At 39.5% G+C, this 27,012-nt stretch overlaps 1 protein-coding gene across 1 annotated transcript in view; it reads left to right on the top strand.

The window, feature by feature from the left end:
• Nucleotides 1-15,910: 15,910 nt before the first annotated feature.
• The window catches only part of NPHP3 (nephrocystin 3), a 28,401-nt gene continuing 17,299 nt past the window's right edge, over nt 15,911-27,012 (top strand). Inside the window, exons 1-10 of the mRNA XM_009961902.2 lie at nt 15,911-16,264; nt 16,640-16,765; nt 18,039-18,189; nt 19,679-19,831; nt 21,170-21,303; nt 21,555-21,715; nt 23,651-23,798; nt 24,367-24,441; nt 24,980-25,159; nt 26,589-26,692. Coding sequence (XP_009960204.2) covers nt 15,911-16,264; nt 16,640-16,765; nt 18,039-18,189; nt 19,679-19,831; nt 21,170-21,303; nt 21,555-21,715; nt 23,651-23,798; nt 24,367-24,441; nt 24,980-25,159; nt 26,589-26,692 — 1,586 coding nt within the window. The remainder of the gene's footprint in view (nt 16,265-16,639; nt 16,766-18,038; nt 18,190-19,678; nt 19,832-21,169; nt 21,304-21,554; nt 21,716-23,650; nt 23,799-24,366; nt 24,442-24,979; nt 25,160-26,588; nt 26,693-27,012) is intronic.

The following is a 27,012-nucleotide window of genomic DNA, read 5'->3' as shown; positions in this document are numbered from 1 at the left end:
TCAATCCCCTCCCTCTTTTTCAAGATCCAGTGTCCATGTGGAGAACAATAAAATATTTCAAGATTTGAAAAGAATTTACAATCATGTAACCTGACACTGAGGAAAAAAAAAAAATTCTCCTAGGTAATACAGAGCAGTACTTGAATCTAGTCCAAAATTTATGGTTGAAAGAAACTAGGTGATTAAAAGAAATCTAATGCTGACCAAAAAATTTCAAGTGATGCAGAATTTGCCATCCTAAGTAATGCAGTTCTGATGTATTTACATTCCTGCTTGCAGGAATAGGGGCCAAGTTTATCATCAGTCACTCTAAAAGAGATTTATAAGCATATGCTCAAAGTGACAAAAAAGATACACTGACAATCCCGGGCTTTTGCAAACACAAAAAACCTGATGCATGAAACTTGCAAAAGCTCCTTCGGAAGGCTTAAAAAAGCCTCGTGCAAAGTCTCCTTTGCAGAACCTCCCTTTTTTTTTCTGAGCTTATTCAGGGAGATATTAAAACTCCAGAAGAGGCTTTTTGGGTTCAAATCAAACCTTGTACTGTCAAGTTAAAGAAGCTGCATTAACACAGGATTACACTTTCTTTAGAACATTTATGATGTGAACTGTGTAACTGAAGTAATCCTACTTTCCTTTTTTAAGATTTTGATAGGAGAGATTTTTTTACTTCAGTTTTCAAAGAAAAACAGTTGTCTTTGTTCACATCTTTTATTATATTCAGTGATTTTTCTAGTGGTTATTGTTATTTTGCAAAAAGTTCTACAGTTCTTCACAAGTAGCTTGCAAAGTGAGAACATACCTTAGTGAACATTTAGGAGTCACTTCCTTAAGATTAAAACTTCTCCTTTTGGATATCATCTATATGGCTGTATGAATAGTGGGTTTAGAAATGTGATGCAGTACAATATTTTTTGACAAACATCAGGTTTTTTGAGTCAAAATATGACTAAGCAAAATGGACATTCAGCTACGCTTTTTATCTTAATTCAAGTACTTTGACACAGTTGTTCTTGAAAGAAGTGGATAAGTAGAAGTATGTGGTTTCCTAAAGAATTTTGAAATGTGATGAAAATGGTGCCATGTGTGATGCTATACTTTAATTTTCATCCCTCCTCCAGAATATGTAGAACAGATATTTACATCCACACTGTGCTTTTTCTCTGCAAGAGTGGGAACATAAACAGTAGAAAGTCCTTCCCTGTCACAGCTACATTCCAAGGGGAGATGTCATTTCTGGTACTGTTTGGGTTCGGTCCTCTCCTCACATATTTCAGTCTAGGTCAGATCTGCAGGAATTACTCCCACATGAAGAAGATGAGATGCATAAAGAGTGAAGGCTGTGGATTGCCAGCACTGCTAACTGTACCAGCTTTGCAGAAAAGACATGGATGAGTGACTCTTACCTATATGTGTACACAGATGCTTCAGTAATGTTTGTACTAGATGGAAACGGATCAAAACAAGAGCTGTTGCAACTACATCTGAAGTGGATGTATTTTACCTCAGGACCAAAACCCTGGAAGAGCAGCTCAAATCCAAACACTACATAATGTCATAATTCTTTATAATTTTGTTATCCAGCATATTTTGTCACCCAGTAAAGACACGTGTCAGCAAACATCTCTTAACTGCATTTGATCTTTCACAGTCTTCCTAAAATCTTATAAATTTATTTCATGTTTCAATTTCAAAATCTATTTAATATGCATTATTTTAAAATGTTTAGCTAAAGCATAGTAGCATATAGCATATAAGCATATATGTAGCATATAGTAGCATATATGTAGCATAAAGTAGCGTATAAGCATATAGCAAAGAAAGAGTGACTTAAGAGAAAGAATAAAAGAAAACCAAGTAGCACACACAAAAAAAATTAACTCTTATAAAAAGCAAACACAGTGTTTACAACAGACACTAGTGAAGATTTAAAAGGTAAGGTTCTGCGGTTTGAATAGCATAAATTATCATGTTGGCCTTTAATTCACCTAAATGAAGAGCGGAATAATCTGCTCAGTGGTGGTGTTATGAGTCTAGGAAAGAATAATGTATTAAGAAAAATAATTCTTCAGGGCACTTTATATCTTTTCCCTTTGGTTTCTCCTTTACACTATTAGTTTATTTCCTACTGTCTTCTGCCAATAATATTGCTGACTATTCAGCTTCACAAACCAGTTTAAGTGATTTAAGGGAAGAGCATAACAATAATATTTCTCATTTTCTACCTTTCCTAACAAACACAAGGATTCTTTAAAATAAAGAAATACTAGTATATGTTAGACATAGCTATTTAGGCCCCATTTTCACACTTGCTCAAGTAGAGTTTAAGACCAATTCAACATTGTTTTAAGAAATCTGATGAAAAAGTGAGTTAGACTTCTAAGTAATCTAAAAGCTTTTTTAATATTTTACCTGGTGTTTAATTAAAATATCACAACTGAAGCAGAAAGCAAGGCTTTGCTTCATTATGCTACATCCTGGAGTGCATCTCTGAATGAATTGGTTCCAAACTGTAATAGGAAAATGTGTTTTTGAGAGGAGCAAACACACAGCTGCTTAACCATATGGAAGTGTAGCTGCATGAAGCGGTGTTAATATCCGCTTCTCACCTCCTCACTTACATCTAAACGTGTTGCCCCAGGGCAGGCTCCTACTTCCACCTTCACTCCCCTGCAGCCTCCTACTCTTACCTCCTTTTGTCCTCCTGTAATACCTCAGCTGTTCTGAGAGCTATAGTAGGTCACACAGCCACATGACCTTGAACACTGACAAGCATCTTGCCAAATATACCAAGTCTTGCATAGTTTATTTTAGATGAATATTAGATATCTCTGATAACCAAATATACATCCATCACTCACTGGAAAAACAATTTCATGTCCTTTCCTCAGAGCTGGAATCCTGCAAAGTGACAATATAGGTTTGCAGGGGATATATACTGCTTTTTCAGTCACTCGCTATGTGTAGGTTTATGCATCAATACGATTTGATCCTCTTCATACTTAAGTTTTCTATAGCAAAATTTAAAAGGAAGATAGATGGGGCCCAAGGTACAGAATTCTGTGCTTTGAAAAACTAGATGATAAATTATGCATATGACAGCTAATGAAGAGCAAACCTATAAAAGGAGTTAAACAGCTAGATTAATATCAGAAGCATGAACATGTCTACATTAATTATCTTTACCTGATAAACTTACTGATAGGTTTGAAGTTGGCAAAGATATAATTTCTGTACCACACACAAGGGCCGATTACTTTCTCTGTTGAATTTGTCATGGGTATAAGTAAATTCCCCATGTATCAGCACAGAATTGGAGAGGTGAACTTTTTAGCACAGACCTGATTGCTTACTATACCCTTTTTTTTTTTGCCAGTTCATTTTAAATAACTGACAAAAGAAGACTCCAATTCTTCTCCCATGATAACAATAGAAACATGCTATAAGAGAGCAAGATACTCAAACATTTAGCATATGAAAATTTCCCTAAGGTGTGACTATCTAAACAGGCAGCTCCTTAAACCTCATCAAAATTCACATGACTGCACTGAAATACAAAATCAGAACCCACTACCGAGCACATAGTCTCTACCCAACCATGTTCGAAGAAAATGTATGCTCAGTTCTGCTGCTCATTCCCTGTGGGCTTCAGGCACTGCATCCCATCTGTGCTCTCATCATTTGTCTGTGAGCTGTGTTCTTAGGCTGGTATTCTGCTTTCACACCTTTCTGAAAGTGCTTGGTGTCTAAGGAGACACTTCATATGGAATATACAGTTGCCTATACTCAGAAAAACAAACCATGCCATTTAAACACCATTCGATGTTGCAGGCTGACCAAAGACATGTTGGCCTTTGAAAAGATGAATCCAAACACTGAAGCATCCTCTTCAGGGTAGCAAGTTACTCTGTGTCAATACCATGCCCTAAACTGCAACAGGAGGAGAAGAGACACAGCCTCATTTCCTTAGCACATCCTGCAGAGAACATGGCTAAGGACCCTAGAATGCAATTCCCAAAAGGCATTGTCACATTGCCAACAGAAGGAATTTGGAAAGATTTGCTTCTGAAACCAAGCACCTGAGTTTGCTTTTTACTAGATATGAATACCCACCTCAGTGCTCCTGATGCACTGATAAAGCACTGTCATGATACCCCAAAGCAAAGGTACTTGTGCCCAGTTCATGTGCCAGCTATTCAGGTATTACGGGGGAAAAGAAAAGCTCATTGCTACCTGAGTTCCTGACACAAGCTGGCCCTTAACCCAGAAACTATAATTAGTTTATTCCACCATCTGTGTACACAATATAAGTGCACCAGGAAGAACAGGGGTTGCCCTTACTCTCAATTTCTCTTCCATGAAGATTAATTTTTCAGAAAAATCTCTGAACGTTTCAAGTAGCCATGGGCTTTTCTTTAGCAGGTGCATAAGAATGAAGTGACAGACTTTAGGGAGGATGGGAAAATAAAGTAATATTTTGAATGTTTCCTTTACTGTTAGATATCAGTAGTGTTTATTCTAACGTATCACCTAATCTAAAGTCATGTCAATGGAAAAGCTTCACCAGAGACTGCAACAAATTGTTTATTCAATAAAGGTCATTCAATTGGTGCTGTTCATCATTTAGTTCCATTGTGAACATAAGCCCAGCTCTGACATTTAACAATTTAACGCTAGGCAGTTACTGTTTCCAAGACTAGTCTCATTGCCGGACAGAATTCTAGTAAAATTGTTTTGAAGACGCAGTGTGAAATGTTTCTTCTGATTTAAAGGCAGTATGTTTTTTGACAGATCTGAGCTATGCATTTCATGCCTTTATTTACCTTGCTTAAGAATAAAGTGACTATTTGCTGTTTATAAATATGTTGAAAAAGTGTTTTGTAGCATATTTTCCCTTTGAAGTCAATATGTAAGGTCTTTAAAAAACAAGTAAAAAATGCAGAAAATACTTTTTGTTAGAAACTGCTCTCAATAGTTAGGTCTTTCTTCTCCTGCAGCATACTTTCTTTGTGCAGAGCAGAAGCTTTATAAAAAAAGTTCAGTCCTTATGACTGCAAAGACAGCTTTCTAATACACTTGAGATACCAGCAGGTATTAAAGATTGTACCTCACACCAAACACTTTGCATTGTCTTTTCCCAGTGATTTGTAGCACCTGTGCTCTGCTTCCTGCCACAGACAAGATAATAAGAGACTGCAGTCTTCCAGTTGCCAGAAGATACTTTCATCTATGTTGACCCCAAGCCAAAAAGAAATCTCTTATCTTTTTCCCCTTCTTTTACCATATGTGATGTCTCTTCACACAGCACAGTTGTGTTTCTTGAAAAACAAAACAAAAAACATGCAGAAGACTGAATTAGGAGCTAAGAGGATGAAGCACAGACAGCAGTCAGACTTGTGGCATGGAGCAATACCTGGAGGAATGCAGAAAACTGTCTGGCTGTTGCATCACTTGTACTTGAGTAGAAGGAGTGAAGAGGCCCCACTAGTAGCTGTTTGGTTGTCTTACTATTCCTTTCGCATGCGCTGAAAGATGGTGAAAGGTGGAATTGGATGGAAATAAAGCCTGGGAGGGAGAAAAAACGAGTTTGTGGAAGGAAAAGGACAGCACGGTAAACAACTTTTCAGAAATGAAGTAACAATTACGCAGTATGTCCCTTCTTTTGAAGTCTTCAAGACATTTTCAGTAATGTTTACTTGTAATATCTTATGCAATTGCAAAATGCCTCTATGAGTACTGCAGAGAAGCTGTGGCTCTAGGTACAGAACACATACAAACAGAATTGCTATGTAAAAATGGAGCTGTCATGTTTCCCAGACGCAATTACTATGGGCACACAGCAGCTTGTAGAGCATGCTCTGTAAATGCAGTTTATCTCATATGGATCAGATCAGATCTGCACTTCAGCTGATAGAATCATAGAATCACAGTTTAAGTTGGAAAAGGCCTTTAAGATCATCAAGTCCAACCTTTAAACCAGCACTGACAAGCCCACCACCAAACCATGTCCCTAACCACCATGGCTACATCTCTTTCAAATACCTCCAGGGATAGTGACTCAAGCACTTCCCTGGGCAGCCTGTTCCAGAGATTGACAACCTTTTCAGTGAAGAAATTTTTCTTACTTTCCAACCTAAATCTCCACTGGTGCAACCTGAGGCCATTTCCTCTTGTCCTATCGGTTGTTACTCAGAAGAAGAGACTTACACCCCCTTCACTGCAACCTCCTTTCAGGTAGTTGTAGAGAGCGATAAGGTCTCCCCTCAGCCTCCTCTTCTCCAGGCTAAAAAACACCAGTTCCTTCACAGTGGAGCTAATTAGCATGTGCACAGAGGACAATCTTCAACATGTTTTGCTATACAACAACCAGTCGAACCGACCTGATAGGAACTTGTACCACTTGAGACTGTGGAGATACTCCCCAGTCCCAGAATTCCAGAAGCTCACAAGATCACAACCATATTTCCTATCCAATAATGAATATGCTCTGTTTCCAGATACATATACATATTCACAAGTCATAAACTGAAGCCACTCCAAATGGGAAGACACAATGTACCAATTAACATACCATGAAAAACTCCACAAGTGCACATTTCTGCTGTATGCACTACAGACAAGTCTTTTTTCCTTCCTCCCATTCTCTCTAGTCATAGTTCATTGCTACAAAACTCCTGAAGTAAGATGAGTTGTGGCATGAACCTGGAATGTAATCACAGACCTTTACACCTTCAATCTAAAGTACTCCCAGAAGAGTTACTGTAATGGCATGCCTCACATGTTTCAGAGAAAAATTAGCTAGACCTTTTGCCATATTACAGGCCATTGTTCTAATTTCAGCAATGCCACAGCACAGCTCCAGAGTGTTTAAATAAACTATAACTTACTTTAATAATATATCTGACCACAAAGCCTTTCTTCATTCGAGTCACATTTTTTAAATTACATATGTGTGAAGGAGTATATGCAGCTCCACTATTCTCCAGCCATTCTTACTATGCAATAGTTATCTAATCTCTCTGTGTGCCAGTCAGTTATAGCCTCAGGACATTCAGAATCTGCTGCAGTTATAAAAAGAGAAACATCATTGGGTTTCAATACACGTTTCGTATACAGAATTCAAACACAATCAACAATGAAGTGCTAAATAAACCTGCTAGCTCAATAGCCAAAAAAAAATTTTCAGGAAACTGTATAAACTGACTCTACAAATATGCCACATAACAGTTTAGAGATAAAATTCTATACCATGTGGTTGTCAGATTCAGCTCATACATGCAGAACTAATGTAGCACACAAGTAACTACATGCTCTTTCTCATAACATGAACTCCATGGAAAATACTAAGATTCTTCATTCATTTCAGCAATTTCCACACTATTCAGATTAATTTCTTGAAATGGTATCCTGTTCAACAGGGCAAATAATAAAATACAGCAGCCCTCCTCAACACTGAGCACTTCTAGCTACACAAATAAAACTGGAGGGTTCAATCAAAAACTAAGGGAATTTAGTATTTAAATTTTAGCTAGATGAAAAGGACCTTCCTCTGGAAGGAATGAGTTCAGAACATCTAAGCCTTTACAGGGACCCATTCAGAGCTGAAAACAGAGTTTCAAATGTACGTGTTAAGAACTTCTGGGAAGCTTTCTAGTATGTATCTTCTTAAAGCTGAGATTCAGCATCCCACATGCCATGCCTCTGTGGGCACATCTACCACTAGCCTAGCAACATGGGGATTTCTGAACAACCTTCTTCTCAAAGGATATCAACATAATTTCTTCCGCGTTTGATCAAGTCAGAAAAAAATCTATGTGACTGTCCTTATAACTCCTAAAAGCAAAATTGTTTGTGCATGACAATAAAAGAAAAAATGGCAGGAAGGGATTAGCTCCTTGGATACCAAAGTAAATACTGACATGTTTACAGATTAGGCATGATTAAGGACATTGCTAAATTGATACCTTAGTGAATTGCAGCCATTTACATCACTGAATAAAGGTTGTTCTACGAAGAGACTTAGGTATGGCATCTTCTAGTATTGTCACACCAAAATCTTAAGCTTCTTGCCCTGATGGTGCAATCCATGATGTTAAATGCCTGACTTCTCTAAACACTACAGGGGGAGAGTCACACTTGACCACAGACAGAATACCGAAGGATGGAGACAATAGTTACCTAAAGGAATGATGAAGAATGGCTGGTTTATACCTGATCACTCTCGAGATGTCAGGTGCCTTCCTGAATCAGACATCTAAAATGAAGTAAGAGCTCTCTTCAATCTCATCTGGATATAGCTGATTACATCTGGAGACAGAAGACTTTTCTTTTTAGCTTGCTGGAAGAGAGCAGGAGTCCCAATCACTGAATCAGAGAGTCATGATCCTTACAGTTCTTTCTCTCTGGCTTCATAAACCATGCACTCTTTGCTGTATGACATACTATCTCTCCCCAGACAGCTGCAGAAGGTTGGAGAGCAGTCCTCCCTACAGCCTCTTGGTCAGGGCACCCTTCTGGGAAGCAAAAGATGCAGGATCTGATTGCTGCAGGCTAAAGAAGCCAGTGAACCTACTCAAGTATCAACCTTTCGGATTGGGTGGCAGCGCCATTTCCACATGTGCTTTTGAAGAAATTTTTGTTCAGATTTGGGATGCCTAATTTGCAAATCCAGATCAGGATAAGCTATTGGGTCACTCGGCTCTGCCAAGAAGGCAGATATTCTGGGTATGAACAATACAACATGAAAGTACTCAGGAAATTTCAGGTAGGTCCTACTGAATTTCCCATTCCCACTAGCACAGGAAGGTTTTGTAAAGAGCACTCTTAAGTGATCTCAAAAATTATTAGGTGCAATCTTCAGAATATTTCTTCTATATTCATCCCTTCTTATGTACCATCGTAGTTTTGTGGCTCTAGACTGAAGCAATAAAGAGCATGGCAACAGCAATTGCTTGTCATTAATATCTCTCAGTTTTGTTGTTTATTTGGTCATTTCCCTCCCTTTCACCCCACTTTTCTGGTGAACAAGATTAGTTGTTCCTCAGCACTGTGACCACACAGAGTATTAGTCCAATTGCCCTGGCATGAAATGACCATGAGACTGCAAAATCTGAGATGTCCTTCTCAGTTCAGTGATGATTCAGTGCTGATAAGATGGATGTTCAAAAGCTTTCTTCTTGCCAGGATTATAACTCATTGTGGAATTTTCAGATCAAACTCAATTCAGACATATGACAAACTAAGGTTGCTTCAAAGCCTCTTTTGAACTTTCAATGGAGAAATGTCACTGAGTGACTTGCTGTAAAGGACAGTCTGATTTTTCTTGCCTTAAACAACCTGTTTTGCAGATTTTATGTATATGTCTTGAACAAACCTGGTTTACAGTGCAAGTTTTATGTATTAGCCCTAAAACCAGCCTGCTTTGCAGTACAGACTGCTCCAGGAAGGGAACAAGCCCTGCGAAGGTGGAGTGGGGCTCCCTCCTTGGAGACAGGAGGGTGGAGCAGTGTTCTCCTTCAGAAACTTTAGTTGGGGTGATCGATAAAGGGGGTCTTCAGCTGGAGCGGCTACCCAACCTCCCCTATCCAAACGGACAAACCCTGCAGAAGAGGGGTGTTTCTGGACTTGAGGAGGTCCACTCCCTTATCTATAGTGGACAGAACCCCCTCGGAAACCCCCAAATGTTGTACACTGCGCCTGCATCCTAATTAGCATGAAAAACAAGAAGAGAAGGGGATAACATGAACAGGATTCACGAATGATGGAACACTTGCCATACAGATTAAAGAAGTTTATGTTATCTAACATACTGAAGACATGAAGGTGCAAAGTTCAGTTCTGATTATGAATTGCATTGTTCTGAATCCATTTCCTATAGCTTATGTTGAAACATTTAATGAGCCCTTGCATTACAAGTTACAAATACAAATAAGGTTACAGTAACACGTAAGTGTAGAAGCAGAAGATTCACAGAATCACAGGACGGTAGGGGTTGGAAAGGACCTCTGGAGATCATTAGTCCAACCCCCCCTGTCAGAGCAGCACCTATGAATTTAATGGAAACAGTATATGGCTCTCAAAACTAGTTAGTATTGTGCTTTTCAAATAACACTATGACTGATAAGCAAACCACTACATTAAAACGTCAGCCTCTACTTATCTGTCTCCTCTGTATTTTGTCTTGAAACATCTTCCAAAACCGTCTCAAGGCTTTAAGCAGCTCGATTATAGCTAGAAGCAACTAACTTCTGAACGAGTACTATCTTCCCTCTTGTGTAAACAATTGCTCTCATTTTCTCCCAACGCCTCACACAACTCCATTTTCCTGAGGTCTTGCTGACCTCTAGTGGCAAAGGGCTATGACATGTAAAGTTATGGGAGCATTTAGAAGTAGATGTCCTCTTTTTCATTACGATTTTTATCACCTCTGCTCCGGGTAATTTTCAGGTCTCTCAGAAAATGGATTATTGAAAGAAGCTGATGATCTCAGCTTGAGAGACTGTAATAAAGTTATTGAGTGAAACATAGTAAGTTCAATAGCTATTTGAACTTAGAACTATGTCCCAAAGTTGAATTTGTTAGGTAGTTTATCATTAAAAACCTGTATGTTGTATTATTTTTAGTTTGAAAAGAAAAAGCAGATGCATTAGAGACTCTCATAAACATGCCTATAGAAATAAATTATCTTAAGATTTTAGATGGGATTTTCAGCACATTTCTTCAGACTTCAATTGCACAGTCCTACTACTAAAACTTGAGTTTAATGACAAAGTGTGGGGGATCTCAGCTGGACTGAGGCCCCTGGACAGGACGACTTTGACCTTGAGAGGATTCCAGTCCACCTGTGACGGAACAGACAGGAGCAAGAAGAGCTGCAGCTGCAAGATAAGCAAGTCCTGAGAAAGTGTCGTCCACAAGACAAGGCATACATGTCCTTTTGGCAGAAGAGCTGAGTTATAATGAACTGTGCAAATAACAAATGATTAAGATTGCATAACAACTTTGAATCAATTAGAAAGAGACACATCTGGGAATGTTAAGGGAAAAGAGAGTATAAAATGAACAGAAAGGAGAGCAATAAAGGCTTTTGCACTAATAGGCTTTCAAAAAGATTTGTTGTCTTGTCGCTTTGTCTGTCTTGACCGTGACAACAAAGTCTTCCTTATGAACGTAAACTTTTAGCTTGTTGAACTAATGATGAACAGTAATCCGTTTCTTAAGTTACTCTGTCTCCTATACTCACTTACAACACCTCAAATTACTCGAACTACAGTTACGCAATTTCATGTTAGGTCACAGAAAGACTGTGCAAGGTGTAAGTCAGCCATAATGATCTATATAGACCCAGCCATGCTGGGTCATATGAAAAAGCGAAGAAGGCCTCTACCTCCCCACCCTCTAGCAGATATTCCCTCAGCTGCATACAGCCCCAGAACCCTACACACCAGCCGTAGCAGCTGGTGAATCACAGAACTGCTGCCACTTCGCATGAAGGACTCAGAGGAGGACAGAGAGATGCCTTTCATGCAGATGAGCAAAATTCAGGTGTCACAACAGGGCAGAGACAACAAAGTAATTCTCATGCTCAGAGCTAAGATCTGGCACTTTCAGGCTTTTATGGAACAGCTTGAGTACCAGATTCAGAACAGATCATCTCAATTGAAAAATCCCGCCTGACTTCATTGTGTTTTACATCAGGCCTCATGTTATATAAAAGAATGAAGCTGAATAAGTAGATCAGTCATTTGGCTTATTCAGGCTTGTACTTCTTGCACAGGGTAGAGTACTGGGGAAAGCCAACAAGTTAATAAAGAGCAGCCAAAACAAGCAACCTTTTAGAGCAAGGTCTTCAATCTCTAAAAAGAGGGAAGTAGAACGTACATAATCCAGGACAAAACTCATCTTTTAGAAATTACCATACTACATCTTTTCACTATATGTCCTTAATAGAACTCCTTTAATCATGTTCCCTCAGACACATATTTCTGAGTAATGACTGAGATCATAAAAAATTATCAACTTGTTTCAGTGCATGCACAAACAATTTAATAGTGACTTATGAAGGGCTTTTAACACATTTTGCTTATGCCTGTGGTAGATAGCCTTAAAAGTCACTCCAGCATCTGAGTTAACAAAAAGGATGTGGTATAGAAATGTGACCAGCTGCCTTTCATTTAAAGCATATTTTGCTTTCAGGTCATTGTCAACATTCATTCTAATCATAGCAACTCTTATTTTTGATGGGTAGTCAGTCTGTGGCGATCTATCATCTTCAAATCTTCCTCAGCTTTCTCTCATCTTGCTGTACACTAAATTTTACAGGAATACATAGGTAATAACATATCAGATATATTATTTCATAAAATGAACATCTGATAAATTTGAGCCGGACCTAATAATATATGTAAAAAACCAACCTTCTTTCAAAGGGGCAGTTCCTGCAGCTGTACTTTTCTTTGCAGGACAGATCCTTAGGTCTATAGATTTTGTTTGTTAACAGTCACCAACAACTCCTGAAATGAAATAAAGTCAAGAGTAAGAAACTTCAACAATAAATCATGTAGTAATATAATGGATATATCAAAGACAAAAACAATATCCCTACAAATGCCATATAAATATTTCTAAACAGTAGCCCAGCAGATTTTAAGTAACAGCAAATAAAGTATTTAGAATATTTGCACAAAATTGTCTATGCTATAAAGTACGAAAGTCCACGGGCTTCTAAGTGATAACTACAACAAAAATAAACATAGTCTCAGTAGGAAGCAAACATTGGCAGAGTAGTTGTACCATTGCTGATCAGAAGGATAGATTGCATACCGACCCCGAAGGGATAGGTAGAAGAGTAAATTTGTCAGAGGACCAGTCAATGTACTGTATTCCTCATTATGTGGATTCAGGGATGGAAAGCAGTCTGGTTCTGTCACAGCTGAAGTCATGAAGGAGCTCTACAAATTACAGGTCCTCATCTGACAAATACATCTGTCTGGCTGAGATAGAGCTAATTTTCTTCATAGCAGCCTGTACGGTGCTGTGTTTCAGATTTGTGACTAAACTAGTGTTGATAACACACCGACATTTCAGCCATTGAAGAGCAGCACTTGCACAGCATCGAGGCCCTCTCTGTTTCTCACTCTGCCTACCAATGAGTAGGTCAGGAGGGGACACAGCCAGGAGAGCTGACCTGAACCGAGCAAAGGCATATTCCGTGCCATATAACGTGATGCTCAGCAGTAAAACTTCAGGGTAGTCTTTCCAAAGTAGCTGTTCCCCAGAAACCGGCTGGGCATGAGTCTGCTGGTAGGAGGTGGTGTGTGACAACCTCGGCATCACTTGGGTTTTTTTTTCCTTTGTTCTCTTTCCTTCACTAATTAAACTGTCTTTATCTTGACCCACAAGATTTTCTTGCTTTTGTTCTTCCAATTCTCTTCCCCATCCCACTGGGCTGGGGTAGTGAGTGAGCGACTAGTGGGTGCTTAGTTGGTGGCAGGGCTAACCCACCACATCATACACATGGATTGTCTTAATAACCTTTCTAAATTAGGCAAATAATAGCAACGTTAAACATGAATCTGCTCAAGTATCCTGAATGTCTTCACTGACCAGTGAAGAACTTCATGGCACAATTCACCCAGCATCAATGTCCTCAAAGGACTAAGGATTGGGCTGCTCCAATTGAAGCTTAAAAAAGTAACATAATATGACAAAACTTTTTTTAAATAACTTGATATGATATTTTCTCCATTGATTGATTTTCTTGGTCAATTCAATTTTGAAAGTTAAGACAGCTCATCCTCAGGTATTCTGAGACATTGTTTCCAACATCCGTGCAATGAACAGTTGGATTTCTTTCTGAATTGTCCTAATTGGTGATTTAAAGCAATCTTTGTTAATTTACAAATTCGATGTTGAAGCAAGCTATTCTAATCTCTAAACATTAGAAAACCAATCCATGAAGCAACAGGGAAGCAGTGTAATTTTTCTGTTTAGAAAGGTTGTGTTAATATAGTGTCTACTATCCATAAAAATTCTGTAATGCACCCAGAGGCAGCATTAGAGCAACAGCATTTACAGATCTTCCAATCTATTTGTTAATGTCAAGTGGATTATTAGAAGGAATGTAGGAGCTCTTAGAATACTACACTTTTTATTCTAGGCTTAAAGCTCGGAAATTTTGACTTTCACAAACTCAGAATATGAGAACAATTCAGCTCAAGCAGCAGCATGAACATATTTTCAATTATTCCCAGAGCTCAAACAGCAGTGGAGTGGCAAAGCAGCCTCATACCAACATGCAAATGAAAAATTCAAGAGCCTTGCTTTGTTACAGAATTACAGACTCATTTGCTGAACCACCTAATACTGTGCAGGCTACGTTATTGCCAATATTAGGGAAAACACGGTAGCATCCTTCCTCTGGCCACAGTTGTCACATATTGTGTATCTGTCTTTTTCACTGAAATGGGGTTTACCTGGAATACATCACCATAAATGATATTCAGACAAGATATTACTTTTTCCTCATGAAAACAAAAGGGTAAGGTTAGGGCAAACAGCACATATTACCCAAACCCCGAGTTTTTACACAGGGAAATAAAATACCTTTCCTCTGTTGTACAAAAGTAATTTCCCCCTCCAACCGATTTAGAAATTCAGGGATATATCATTGGAAAGACATTTCTAAGACTTTTTTCCCCTCCTATTAAGAGGAAATGGCTCCCTCGGTCATGGCTAACAAACCTGGCACATGCATGAGGCAAAATCTGCTTTAAAGTAGTGACATTTTTGTTATTCACACCAACAGTATGACAGGTTCTAAGATTTAGGAACAAATGGATGTTCTGCTCAGCCTTGGAGATCCGGTCCTCTGAAATCCCCAGCACAGGTGATGGAACTAGACAGGGGATTTTGAAGAGACAGACAAAGGCATTAGGACAGAGAGGAAGAGGCATTGGGATAATTTAAGGGGCAGATAATCTACAACTTATTCCTGAAAGGGAAGGTCTTCAAACAGAGAATTCATGAGTTTCAAACATGGCCCAGAGGCAGCGCAAGGTGCACTTGGGTGTGTCATGGCGCCATGACATGGCACTTACTTGTTGGTGGACCCACCACCATCACTTCTCATGTCGTCTTCGGAGGCTGCCAACTAGTCTCACAGGCCACAGTTTCAGGGTGGTGAAAGATAATTTCCCCACAACGTCTCTACCACAGAAGTGCTTGGGGCACAACCTGCGTGCCCCTGTTCGGCCGAGGAGAACCGCGCGTTATAAACACGCAGACCAGCCTGGGCACGGCGCAGCCTGCGGGCGTCGGGGCAAGTGACAGAGAAAAGGGACGCTTTTTGGCTGACGCTGCCCGGCCAGGTGGCAGAGCCCGGCGGGGCTGAGGCTTCCCGGCGCACGCTGAGATGATGCCATTGGGAACGGGAGGGTTTGCCGTGCGCCCACGTCAGCTCCTGTTCTTAAAAGCAAAGACCTAAAAAAAACCGCTCACGTTTCCTCAGAGGGAAAGATTCCCACCCTTCGGCGGCCGCCGCAGCCAGGCCCCTCCCGCTCACCGCCCCCACGGCTCCGTCTTTCCCTGGCCTTCAGGGAGCCGCCGGGGGACGGGGCGGGACGGGGAGAGGGCAGGAGGCGGTCCGCGGCGCGGCTTCCTCCCGCCTCCCTTCCTCGTCCGGCCGCCGCAAGGAGCGGACCGTGGCTCGCGGGCTCGGAGGGCCCTCCGGCTCGGCCGGGCCGGGGGAGCGGTGAGGGGCGCTAGCCGAGGCGAGGCGAGGAGCAGCCGCCTCTGGGAACGCTCCGCCTCGGGCATGTCCCCGCCGCCAGGGTCCGCCGGAGGCACCGACTCCTCCGCTCGGTGTTAAAGCCTCAGCCGGCAGTGGGCGCGGCTGCGGCGTCCCCCGGCCATGGGGACGGCGTCGTCCCTGGTGAGCCCGGCGGGCGGGGTGGGGGAGGTGATCGAGGACACGTACGGCGGCGGCGGCGGGGAGGCCTGCGAGATCCCGGTGGAGGTGAAGCCCAAGGCCCGGCTGTTGCGCGGGTCCCTGCGGCGCGTTGGGGCCTCACGGCCCGGCGGCCTCATCGGGGCCAGCTTCAAGTCGACAGCCTCGGTGCAGGAGCTGGAGTGTGTGGCCGAGTACGAGCGCCTGAAGAAGGAGTATGAGATCTTCCGCGTGAGCAAGAACAACGAAGTGGCCTCCATGGTGAAGAAGGAGGCCAAACTGGACAGGGAGAACAAGCGGCTTCGTGCTGAGCTGCAGGTAGCTCCTGCCGCCCTCTCAGATGAGAGGGGCTGAGCAGCGAGACAGGGCCTTCCTGTGGGAGGCTGCGAAGGACTCGTCCTCCTTCCCAGGAAAGCAGTGGCAGGGAGTGATGGGTGCGATGGCTTTTCCTTCCCGAGGAAGGCAAGGTGCTGGGGAAATGGTGGGTGCCCAGGTGCCATCCTGGTGAGCCATCGGGGTGAGGTCAAGGTGTGCCTCTGGGGATGGGGACCGCACAGTGCGTGGCTGTCTTCCCTAGAGTAAAGAGAGATGTAGGGTGCTGGGATAATGTTGTAGGCAGACCTGAAAAGTAGCCTAAAACCTTTCATCAGCAATTGCTTTCACTCAGAAGAATGGTGTGTTACATGTTTTCAGGCCCTTCAGAAAACTTACCAAAAAATACTTAGAGAGAAAGAAAGTGCATTGGAAGCTAAATACCAAGCCATGGAGAGAGCTGCCACTTTTGAACATGATCGAGACAAGGTCAAAAGACAATTCAAGGTATGGCTTGGACTTGACTTTTCCTGGAAAAATGGCCAAAAAGAAGATAGATGTCACTTGGTCACGCTCCCCCAATGAGCTCTTCTCTTACAGCTTTCATGAGGACTTCTCCGTAAAAAAAAATAAAAATTGGAGTATCATAGCTGTAGCTGCCTATTTCCTTTAAGATAATCCTACCAAAACCTCTCTGTAAAATTATGAGGAAAAAAAATAGAAAATAACTTTTTAAATATTAAAAGGAGAATATACGGTGATGCATTATTTGACTGCAGGAATATGTTTGAGAGTGACAAGGAAGCATGGGCTGCAAACTGACACATGCTGAAGGAATATATAAACACTGTTCCATTATTTCTGAATAAATTTTATATGTAGCATTGTAATGTTTAATACTTCTAGCTTACATTAAAGACAGTGTGTATTGGTGCATCTCTTTTGGTTGCTAAAATATGACAGCCAGTTAAAGACAAAAACTTTTGCACTTTGTGGAGGGATGACTTGAAAGGCCAAGCCGATGCTTCTGCTTTTCCCTTACTACAGATGGTGATACTTCTGCCACCCAAAACAGGGCAATAGGTCCTGGTTTTGCACTGTTTTCAAGATTCTTGATATTTTCAATAGTAACAGGTGTTAATGTTTGGCAGATATATAAAAAGAGGATTATTTTTTTAACCTTATTTAGAAAAATGAGAACTGAAGATTTCATATCTTTGAATTTAAATCTGTCTTCGTGTTTTCTTCCCCACATGATGGTAATATTTTACAAGCAGGACAGCTGGAGATACTTGATTGCTTTCTATCTTAGGAAATTTAAATTTCTGCAGCAATAAAAACTAAATACAAGATGATATGTAAATGTAAAAAAATTCCAGGAAGATTAAAAGGGAACCTTTGAAAAAAAATTATTACATGTAGTGATTTTAGAAGACAATAAACTTTAAAAGGTGAAGTGAGTTACTTGCCATTTTTAATGAACTTCCCATACTAATGCAGGCTTCTAACTTTCAGAACAGTATGCTAAGGATTAAAATGGTCAAATTTTAAAAATAGATCAGAACTAGGTTTTCCTGCTCACTTATAGGCTCCTGATGGCTTCTTGTTCACATTTTCATGCCTTCGACTGCTAAATGAATGCTGGAAACGTATTTTTCCAGTTGAAAGCAGATAATATGAATTCAGGAACTGATACTGAATTTTGAAAGATTTATGGTTTGTATTTCTTTTTTTTTTTTTCGTTCTTTCTTTCTTTCTTTTCTTTCTTTTCTGCTTGTAGATTTTTAGAGAAACTAAAGAAAATGAGATTCAGGACTTACTGAGGGCCAAACGAGAGCTAGAAGCAAAACTTCAGAGACTCCAGGCCCAAGGAATCCAAGTGTTTGATCCTGAAGAGTCTGATTCTGACGATAACTGTACAGATGTTACGGGTAAGAATTTAATCCCCAGCATTTTATGTTGGAACTTAATTGAAATCTCTGAATAGTAAAGTACAAGAGAAATATTTATGTTCTTTTGAAAAAAGTTTTATTAATCCAGGTGAAAAGCAATATAAAGTAGTTTAAAGGGTAAAAGCAGCTGAATTTACAAACTTGGTTGTGGGAACCCCATGTTTCTGGTCTTATGAATGGGTAGCTGAAGAAAATAGACCTCTAGACACAGCAACTTGGACTTTTTTTTTTAGTTGTCCCATGAACAATTCAGAGTTTTCTAGTCTTTTCTGAGTTTTCTGAGTATAGATCTGAGAGATCATGTTCCAAAGGTTCAAAAAAGCACACCTGAAATGAGAGGGAATCTTAGGTAGACTTACTGTCTGTGGATGATGAAGTATGCCAGTTTCAGCTGCTGTGCTTTTCAGAATAGCAGAGCAAGATATTTAACAAACATGAACTGACCAGAAGAGTCATTTTATTGAAGAAATTTTTGAAAGGGAAGCCTCAGCAAACTTAATAACATAAAAGGCAAAACCTTGTGTATGCTGTGAGAAGTATTTGATAACATGGAAAGGATTCAGATAGGTATGCCATCAGTCCACTGACTTTGTATTTGATTCAAAACAGAGCAGTAATAGTGGTAGACAGCACGTTAACACTCTTAAGAATGGCCGCCATTACTTCTTGCACCACGAAGGGTTAGTGAGGAAAAACTGCACACAAGTGTTATTGCTTAACCTTTGCTTATTGAGATATATCAGCCATCATATCTTGGCAGGAGTATAAATAACAATCATTAAAAGCAGAAACATTTCAAAATACGGTCATCTGCTTTTTGAATAGAAATTATGTATTTGATGAACTTTAGTGGTACAGACAGTCTTGTTGTGTTTATTTTTTCTGTCATCTTTTGTGTCACATTAATTTTTGGATTCATGCTTCCCTTTACCTTTTTTGACGTATTTTTCAATTTCCTGATTTTCTCCATGCAAGATTTATTTAGTGTCTTGAAAGTCATATGTTGATTGTCAGAAGTGTAATTGAAGCATATTATGAAGAGATACTGCAAAAGCTGTTTACACAGCACAGAGAATATATTTCAATGCTGATCTACAGCCCCTGTATGATTTTTCAGTGCTGGAACATGCGTGAACAAAAGTTGTCAATTTTGTCATGTGCAGCAATACGGTGAACTGTTTTCCTGATTTGTAATGCAAGTCACCATTTGAACCCAACAGATGCGAGCAATCTATATAATAACAAATATTGGCAAATAGCCTCATCCTTTAGCAGCAGGGCTGCTCATTAACTTTGGACAAGTGCCCGTTTAGAACTACAGCACGCGAAGGTGTGAGCAAATCTGCTAAAGGAGGAAAAAAATATGATCAGTGGCATGTGGCAGTGGATTTCAGCTGGAGTATTTAAGACTGATAATTTACCTTGCTTACTGACAATGAAGAGGGTTTTTTTGTTTTCTGATTCTTAGCTACTGGGGCACAATCTGAATACTGGAATGGAGGAGCTTTGGGAAGTGAGCCATCCATGGGTAGTATGATGCAACTTCAGCAGTCTTTCAGAGGTCCTGAATTTGCTCATAGCTCCATAGATGTTGAGGGACCATTTGCAAATATAAACAGGGGTAAGTCACGGTGGTTTGTTTTGCTGGGATTATAGGGGCGTGTGTCATTTGTCGATCCATTCTCAAGTAATTCTATTCTTTTTAGCTCCTTTTCTGTCCATTCTTGGGTAATTTGACTGAAGGGTTATTTGGAGTTGTTCTTTGTAAAAATAAGAGGAACTGTAGCTGTACATGCTAAGGTATGTTTAATGTATATGATGACCACAGTATAGGCAGCAGCGATTTTAGCAAACAGCAGTGAATGCTGCTTTGTTGTGAGTAAACCAAATACCATTTTGTTGCTTATGTTAACTAAGGAAGATAAGTGATCTTTCTTTCAATATCTGCTGGCATTTTTTTTTTTCCATTCATATTCAAAGTCTATACTTCCTGAGTATGAACGTTACGTTTGTATTAGAGTAAACTATATCTCTGTTTCTTTCATTGAATTTGCATGGGTTTTGACTCTGCTTAGGGGGGGCATTTATGGAAGTCTGACTGCAAGACCAGGATGTGTGCATTGCTGTGTGAACCGGTGTTAGGTATTTTCTTGTCAGTGATTGTTGCAATTGAACTTTGTTTCCCAAGTGACCTCTTGTAAAATTGTCTTCCGGTGCTCTGGCCTCCCCCTCTGTTGTCCTGGCCCTGGAACCCCTCCTGTATATAGTTGACTTTGCTGGCAGTTTCTCCTTTTTTTTCTGCAATCCTTCAGGCTCTGATTCAGAAGTCTGTGCCTGCAAAGTGGGAGAGGAGGGTTTGCTCTGTGATGCTGAGATTCATACACTAAGCCTTTCATCATCCCATGTGGTACTGAAAGCAGAACCTATTCCTATCTTGAAAGAATGGCCAGCCACGAAATGAAGAACCTGAGAATGTTTTAAAATTCATTGCTTCTGTAGGGAATTGACATACGGTACTACAGAAAGCAATGGATTTTATCTCAAGAAGGCGAAGTTCCCATAGTGTTTCTCTGTCATTTATTCGCATGGTCTAACTGAAATACATGTAGATCTGGAGGAAAAATTATGTTTGATTATGAGTGATTTTATTATTCTTGCATATTGTTACAGCTATCAGCTTGATTTTGGGGATACGTTTCATCAATCTTATTTGAAGGAAATATCATTGTAATCATAATATGAATACATTTAACTGTTGTTTTGCCACATTATCAAATTACGTGACATTATCGGATGATATGGGTTCTCTAAATTCAAATTTATAAAATTAAAATGGTTGAGTAAAAATTTTACTATTTTAAATAAAATATAGTATTCATAATGTTAAAAGGTGGCAACTTAAACAGTGTAATCAGATGTGAAGATCTCTAGACTTCATTTTGTTGTTTTTCATTGGCAGATGATTGGGATGCTGCTGTCACCAGTTTATTACAGGTTACTCCTCTGTTTTCCCACTCTCTGTGGAGTAACACAGTGAGATGTTTTATTATTAGTACTGATGAGACTCAACCAGAAGTGGACATCTTCGTTAGAGTGAGTACCTCACAAACTTATGCTAACTTATATGCTGTTTTGTTTCCACCATGATACTTATCCAGAGATTTGTCTAATACTTGTTGAAAGCTTTAGTAAGTGTAGCCTGATTTCAGTCAAGTCACTGAAAATATTATTAAGGACTTCAGGGGAAGAAACTGCCTAGAGAAGGGAAACTGAGGTTTATCTAGTAGGTCCTTAGTGCTATGCAGATTTAGTAATAAGGCATCATTATTCGAATCTGCTTTCAGAACTACTCACCAAAACTTCAAACAGTCTGTGAAACAATGGGGTACTTCTTTCAAGTTGTTCATTTTTCAGCAGAAAATGAAAGACCTCTTAATGATGTCAGAAAATGGGAAATTGAAAAAAGTTCATTAGTCATTTTGCTCCTGCATTTAACTTTGCCAAGGTAAGTATTTTCCAGACTGGTAAAGCAAATGGAAACTGGCGATTTATGCAGTGTGAATAGCTTATTAAAATGTCTGTGATGCTTTGCTCAGTGCGTTTCCTAAGCTAGTATCTTCGAAGTGATACTTCTTCAAACTTTAGGTTTCCTAGTGCAGACAGGTAAGAGTGTATCAGCTTTGTATCGTTTCCTTTTTCTTGTAGCTACAGATTCTCTTAAAATACACCATGAAATATGTCTTTGTAATACAGAAATATTTTACCTTCCAAGAGCAGCTCTGTCGTGCGCATTGCTGAAGTCTTAGGAATTCAAGATGGCTGGTGTGAAGGTTCTCAGTGTTTTATATTTGCTTATCTAGCCTTAACACCTGTCTGTAGTATTTTGATTTTATTCTGTCACATACTATTTTCTGTCTCTGGCTATTTTTCGGACTGATTTCATGGCTTTCCTGTGTGGTACCTTATGCTAGCATTCTACAGCTTAATTTACTGAAGCCATGATGCTTTATGACTAATGGTGATGCAATGTGTTCTGTTTGTTCAGTGAGTAATTTCCTAACCTTCTAGAAGAAGAAACACGACTTACTAAATGAAAAACACCAAAATGGGGATGTGTTTAGAATTATGTTAGGACTGTTTCTGTTATGCATTTGGGAATTTTGGGCGGAGTTTGGATTTGATGTTCAGGGGAGGCAGGGGTGTCCTTTTGCTGAAGAAGAGAGAAAAAGGAATTAGAAAAGATAATATTAAGTATCACAGAGTGGTCATTCCAAAACATCTGTGTGAATGCAAAAATCTGAACACACTGGTATGCATCAAGTTTCATATTAGGGGTAAATTTTGAACTCCTAGGTATTTAAAATACTGTTGTATTCTTAGAGCACTTCTATTACCTAGACCTCCTGTTTCTGTAAATAAAACATCTGTCCACAGAGAATTAAAGGCTGCTTTAAACACTAGTAGCTAAGATTTAAAACAGTGGAGTGCTTCAGGGAACCGGGTACCACAGAAAATGTTGATTTGTTTTTATCAAGGAATCTGACTAGAGCTGCCATACATTTATGCTCTTAGAAAGATAATGTCAGCTGCTGTGGGTGTATTGGCACTCTGAGGGGATGCTGTAGCCAAATAACCCAATTTTGTGTATGTAGGTCCCAAGAGGAACGAAATACGCAAGGCAAAAAACAAACCAAACCAAAACAAAAAAAAACCCAAAAACCAAACCACAAAGGAGTGTTCCTGGCAACAGTATTCATTTAGAGAGTTTCTCTTAGAAAAACTATGATGAAAACTGTAGTGCTTATATAAAGAACACAGTATTTGAGAGATCATGTCTGCTATTGTCAGCATCCCCAAGTTGTATAGTTCCTTCTGTGGAACAGCACCAGATTGCTGGGAATGATACCCATGGATATCATTCACATAGATAAATACAAAGTGCTTTTGAGTTTGGAGGTGTGTAATTCTCCTTTTCAACTACTCTGAATGAAAACAGTATCCTACATCTGACAAATACTAAAGGACTTTTCCTAAAACGGTCAAGAAGTAGAACAGAGCCTTCAAATAAGTGATGGCAGAGCTCATATATGGTGCTTGTTAATCAGCTGTGAATCCATGTTCTTTCCATACAAGAAAATTACTTTTCACTCTGCATATTGGTATGCCAGGAAGATCAGCTTTTAATTACAAAGCAATAATAATAAAAATTAAGAAATGTTTTTAGTGGTTTTGGTACAAGCAGCATAAATTTCTCTCAGCTGTTCCTTGCTTCAGAGTTTATCTTAAGTTCTCTGCTGAAATATTTGTTTGCCCTTTGTTGTAAATAGATATGACTTTTTGAATTAGGTTTTGCAGTGAAACCTGTCTTTGGAGCTTGTGTTGATTGAACTGTTTACTGCAGCAGTGTAATATAGCACAAGAATGCTGATTTCCAATCTAGTTGTTTGTTGGAGGACTGTGAGGAAGCCTTCCTGAGAAATCCAGAAGAAAAACCCCGGCTAATTTACCGCAGAAAGGAGGATGGCAGAGTCAGTTCAGTCTCAGTGCAACAGTTAATTGAACAAATTTCTTATGCGAACAAAGCAAAGGTATGGCATTTTAAAGACTGTTGAATTTTAAAAGGCTTACTTTCCTGTTATAAACAACATTGAGTGCTGATAGTCCCAGATTTTAGGAGAAATTGCTTTACACTCATTGCTCTGGATGCTCATTATATGAACAGATTGATGAAGCTGAAATTTATGAATGTTATGAAATTTTCATTAGCAGGGGAGAAAAAAAAGCCACTGCATTTTCACTGAAAAAAAAACCCTGTGCTCTAAGGATAGAATTTCTCACCTCTTTAGCCATTTAAATGGCAAAGTTATTTATCTCAGGTCCCTCTGTAGCGACTGCAGAGAAAGAAGTGCACATCCAGAGAGATTTCTCCCATCTGAAAATTGATCAGTTGCTGTTTGTTTCCCTCTACAGAGAGAACTGTTGAGAACAGCTGAAACTAGGTGCCCAGCTTTTAAAAGCATAGGCGAAGTGAATCCTACCTAAGGAACGCAACTGAATGGAATTTCCATGTGTTCCGGAATGTTTTTGTTGGAAATCCTAAATACTGTTCCCAACTGGACTTGGAGTTGCCTCATGCTTTGCCATTTACTTTTTCAGGTGATTGATCATATGGGAGGTGTGGAGGAAGGAGCATATGAAATTTATAATTGTGTGGAAAAGATAATTAAGCAGGTAAAGTACATGATGCATTTCAGCTTTTTCTGTTGCCACTCTGATTTATGATCTTAAATGGTGGCAGTGCGATTACCATATGCTACCTAGATGTAATTCAGAGGATCTTTTTGTATTTTATCATTAATACCTGTCAAGCAAAGAAGCCTGCAAGTGGAAGATAAAACCCAAAACTGAGCAGTGCTTTTACGGACTGAAGCGGAAATAACAGGGGAAGGGCATCTATTTGTAGCCTACATTCTCTTTATCCCTATCATAGAATAAGGAAAGATGGCTTAGCCCATTTTCTCCTTATCTTTCCTTGTAGTGAGTTGCTTCCACTATGAGAAGACTAAAACCAATGTCTCGAGACCTGTGCGTTTAGAGTTAACTTGGTTTCATCTAATTGCTGATTTATGATCTCTGCTAGCCTAAAAGGAAATGAGCATATTGATGGTAGTAGAGCTGCACTCATATGCAGTGGAATTGAGACTAACACTAAATGTGCCTGCAAGAATTATAGTTGCCGTTTTCTCCATGTAATTTTCTTTTTGCTTAGGATATATTGGGGTGTGAAGTGACAGAACTAGAAGGGAAGGATTTGGGTAATAAGGAAGAGTCCACTGCTCCTGAAGAAGAAGTTTTTGGTGATGTATTGTGGGATGCACATGATGAACAAGAACAGATGGAAGCTTTCCAGCAGGCCTCTAATTCAACATGTGAGCTGGGATTTGAGAAAGTAAGTACGTTGGAAATGTATATGGATGGAAAGAAAGTCATCACTCATTTCCGTCTCTTGATAGGCAAGATGTACTTCTACAGAAGAACCTGTGTCTGAGATCATTCTTGAGGCTATTACTTCTTAGGCTAGAAGCAGCCATGTCTTATCTAGATGGTGTATTTATTTTCTGGGAGAAATGCCAGTTTGTGTGTTGTTTGTTGTTGAATGACACTGATGAAGAAGCAATTGTTCCTGCACTGGAGAAAAGCACTATAACGGTGTGCCAGAAGTTAAGGTGTCCTCCTAGACTTCGGTCGTCAACAGAAAAGGCTCTGAATGTCGTCTTTTTTTGTTGTTTTTTTTTTGTTGTTGTTGTTGTTGGTCTTTTTTGGGTAAATCCAAGCTCCGTCTTGACACCTGGAGTTAGGTCTTTTGGAGATGACTAATGACAAGATTTCGTCTCATCATGCAGCCATACATATGTGAGAAGAGCATGGGAAACTTAGAAGTAGAGACCTCCTGAATAGCTCAGTACTTACTCATTACTTGAAATACCCTGAATTCGAAATGTTTTAAAAAATATATCAGGAACAGCTATATGTAGGCAAGATATAATGAAAGTAGGAAGATAAAACATTGAAGTGGTAATGGAAAGTGATGTGCCGGTTTACTTGGGCAACATTCCTTGACATTACCGTGTAACATAGGCATGCGGTTTCTGTGTTGCTGTATTTGAATTGTTGGGACCACTATTTATTCTTTTACTTCACTGCTCATATATTGGCAATGGTTTGGAGGGTTGTGCCATCTTTAATTTTCTATTATTTTACTGTTCTAGAAAGTAGTAATAGGAAAAAATACCCATGTATATCTTAATGCTCCTCCACTTCTTTTTTGCAGAAAAATATTCTCCCAAACCACTTCTCCCGAGGGTGGTTTTTGGTTTTATTTTTGCCATCCTGAATTCTGCTACAACATTTTTGGGCATTCATGTGGTGAAAGAAAGCCTTTCTTTCGCGTGCTTAGTGCCTCAAAATATCATTCATGGCAGATGGCAACTTTGAAGGCTTTGTCCTGGCCATCATATCCCATCAGTGAAGCAGTTGGGGGAAAGGGCAGACGAGGAAGCCTAAAAACATCGTACCAAATTGCTTTACTGAAGTAACACTAATTCAGTTCGTTAGCACTGGAAGTTCCATTTTTAAATAGAGTTTTGAAAAAAAGGTTTATTTATTTTACACTTTCTTTAAAAAAGATAATAAATTCTGTGGTTTAAGTGTTTCATTACAAAATTTATTTCCATTTGTATTATATTCCATTTCCGTAGTTATTCCCTTACCTTAATAAATATGTACATGCATTTTGTATCTAGATGGTTTCCAATACCAAGCACTATGTTTTTCCCTTAAACAGTGGAATATTTGTAATGGTTGTTTTTTTTTTATAGTATTTTGAACGTCTAAATGACCTAGTAGCAGCACCAGCACCAATTCCACCTCTGCTCGTATCAGGAGGACCAGGGTCTGGGAAATCTCTCCTTCTGTCAAAATGGTAGTTTAAGCTATTTTTTTGTGTGTGTGTGAATGAAATTTAAGAAAAAATTTTCCATTGCGTTTCAAACATCATATCAGTTTAATTAGAAATAAAAATGGGAGCATTTACAAAGCACTGAAGTTATTGAAGCATCCTGGAAAGATTTGTAATAATTGAGCAGCTAATTCCATCTGGACTGCCTTTAACATCTCCCTGACTCCAATTGCAACACCCTACAGATCTGTCTTTGCAGAGCATTAATATGTGGTTTCAGTAGCTCAATAGTGTTGCTCTTCTCTGATACACAGGAGGGGTCCTTTGGAGTCTTTTTAACTGAA

Source organism: Leptosomus discolor, chromosome 7 (genome assembly GCF_034619465.1).
Source record: "Leptosomus discolor isolate bLepDis1 chromosome 7, bLepDis1.hap2, whole genome shotgun sequence".
NCBI lineage: Eukaryota > Metazoa > Chordata > Aves > Leptosomiformes > Leptosomidae > Leptosomus > Leptosomus discolor.
This window is presented reverse-complemented; position numbering and strand designations above follow the sequence as displayed.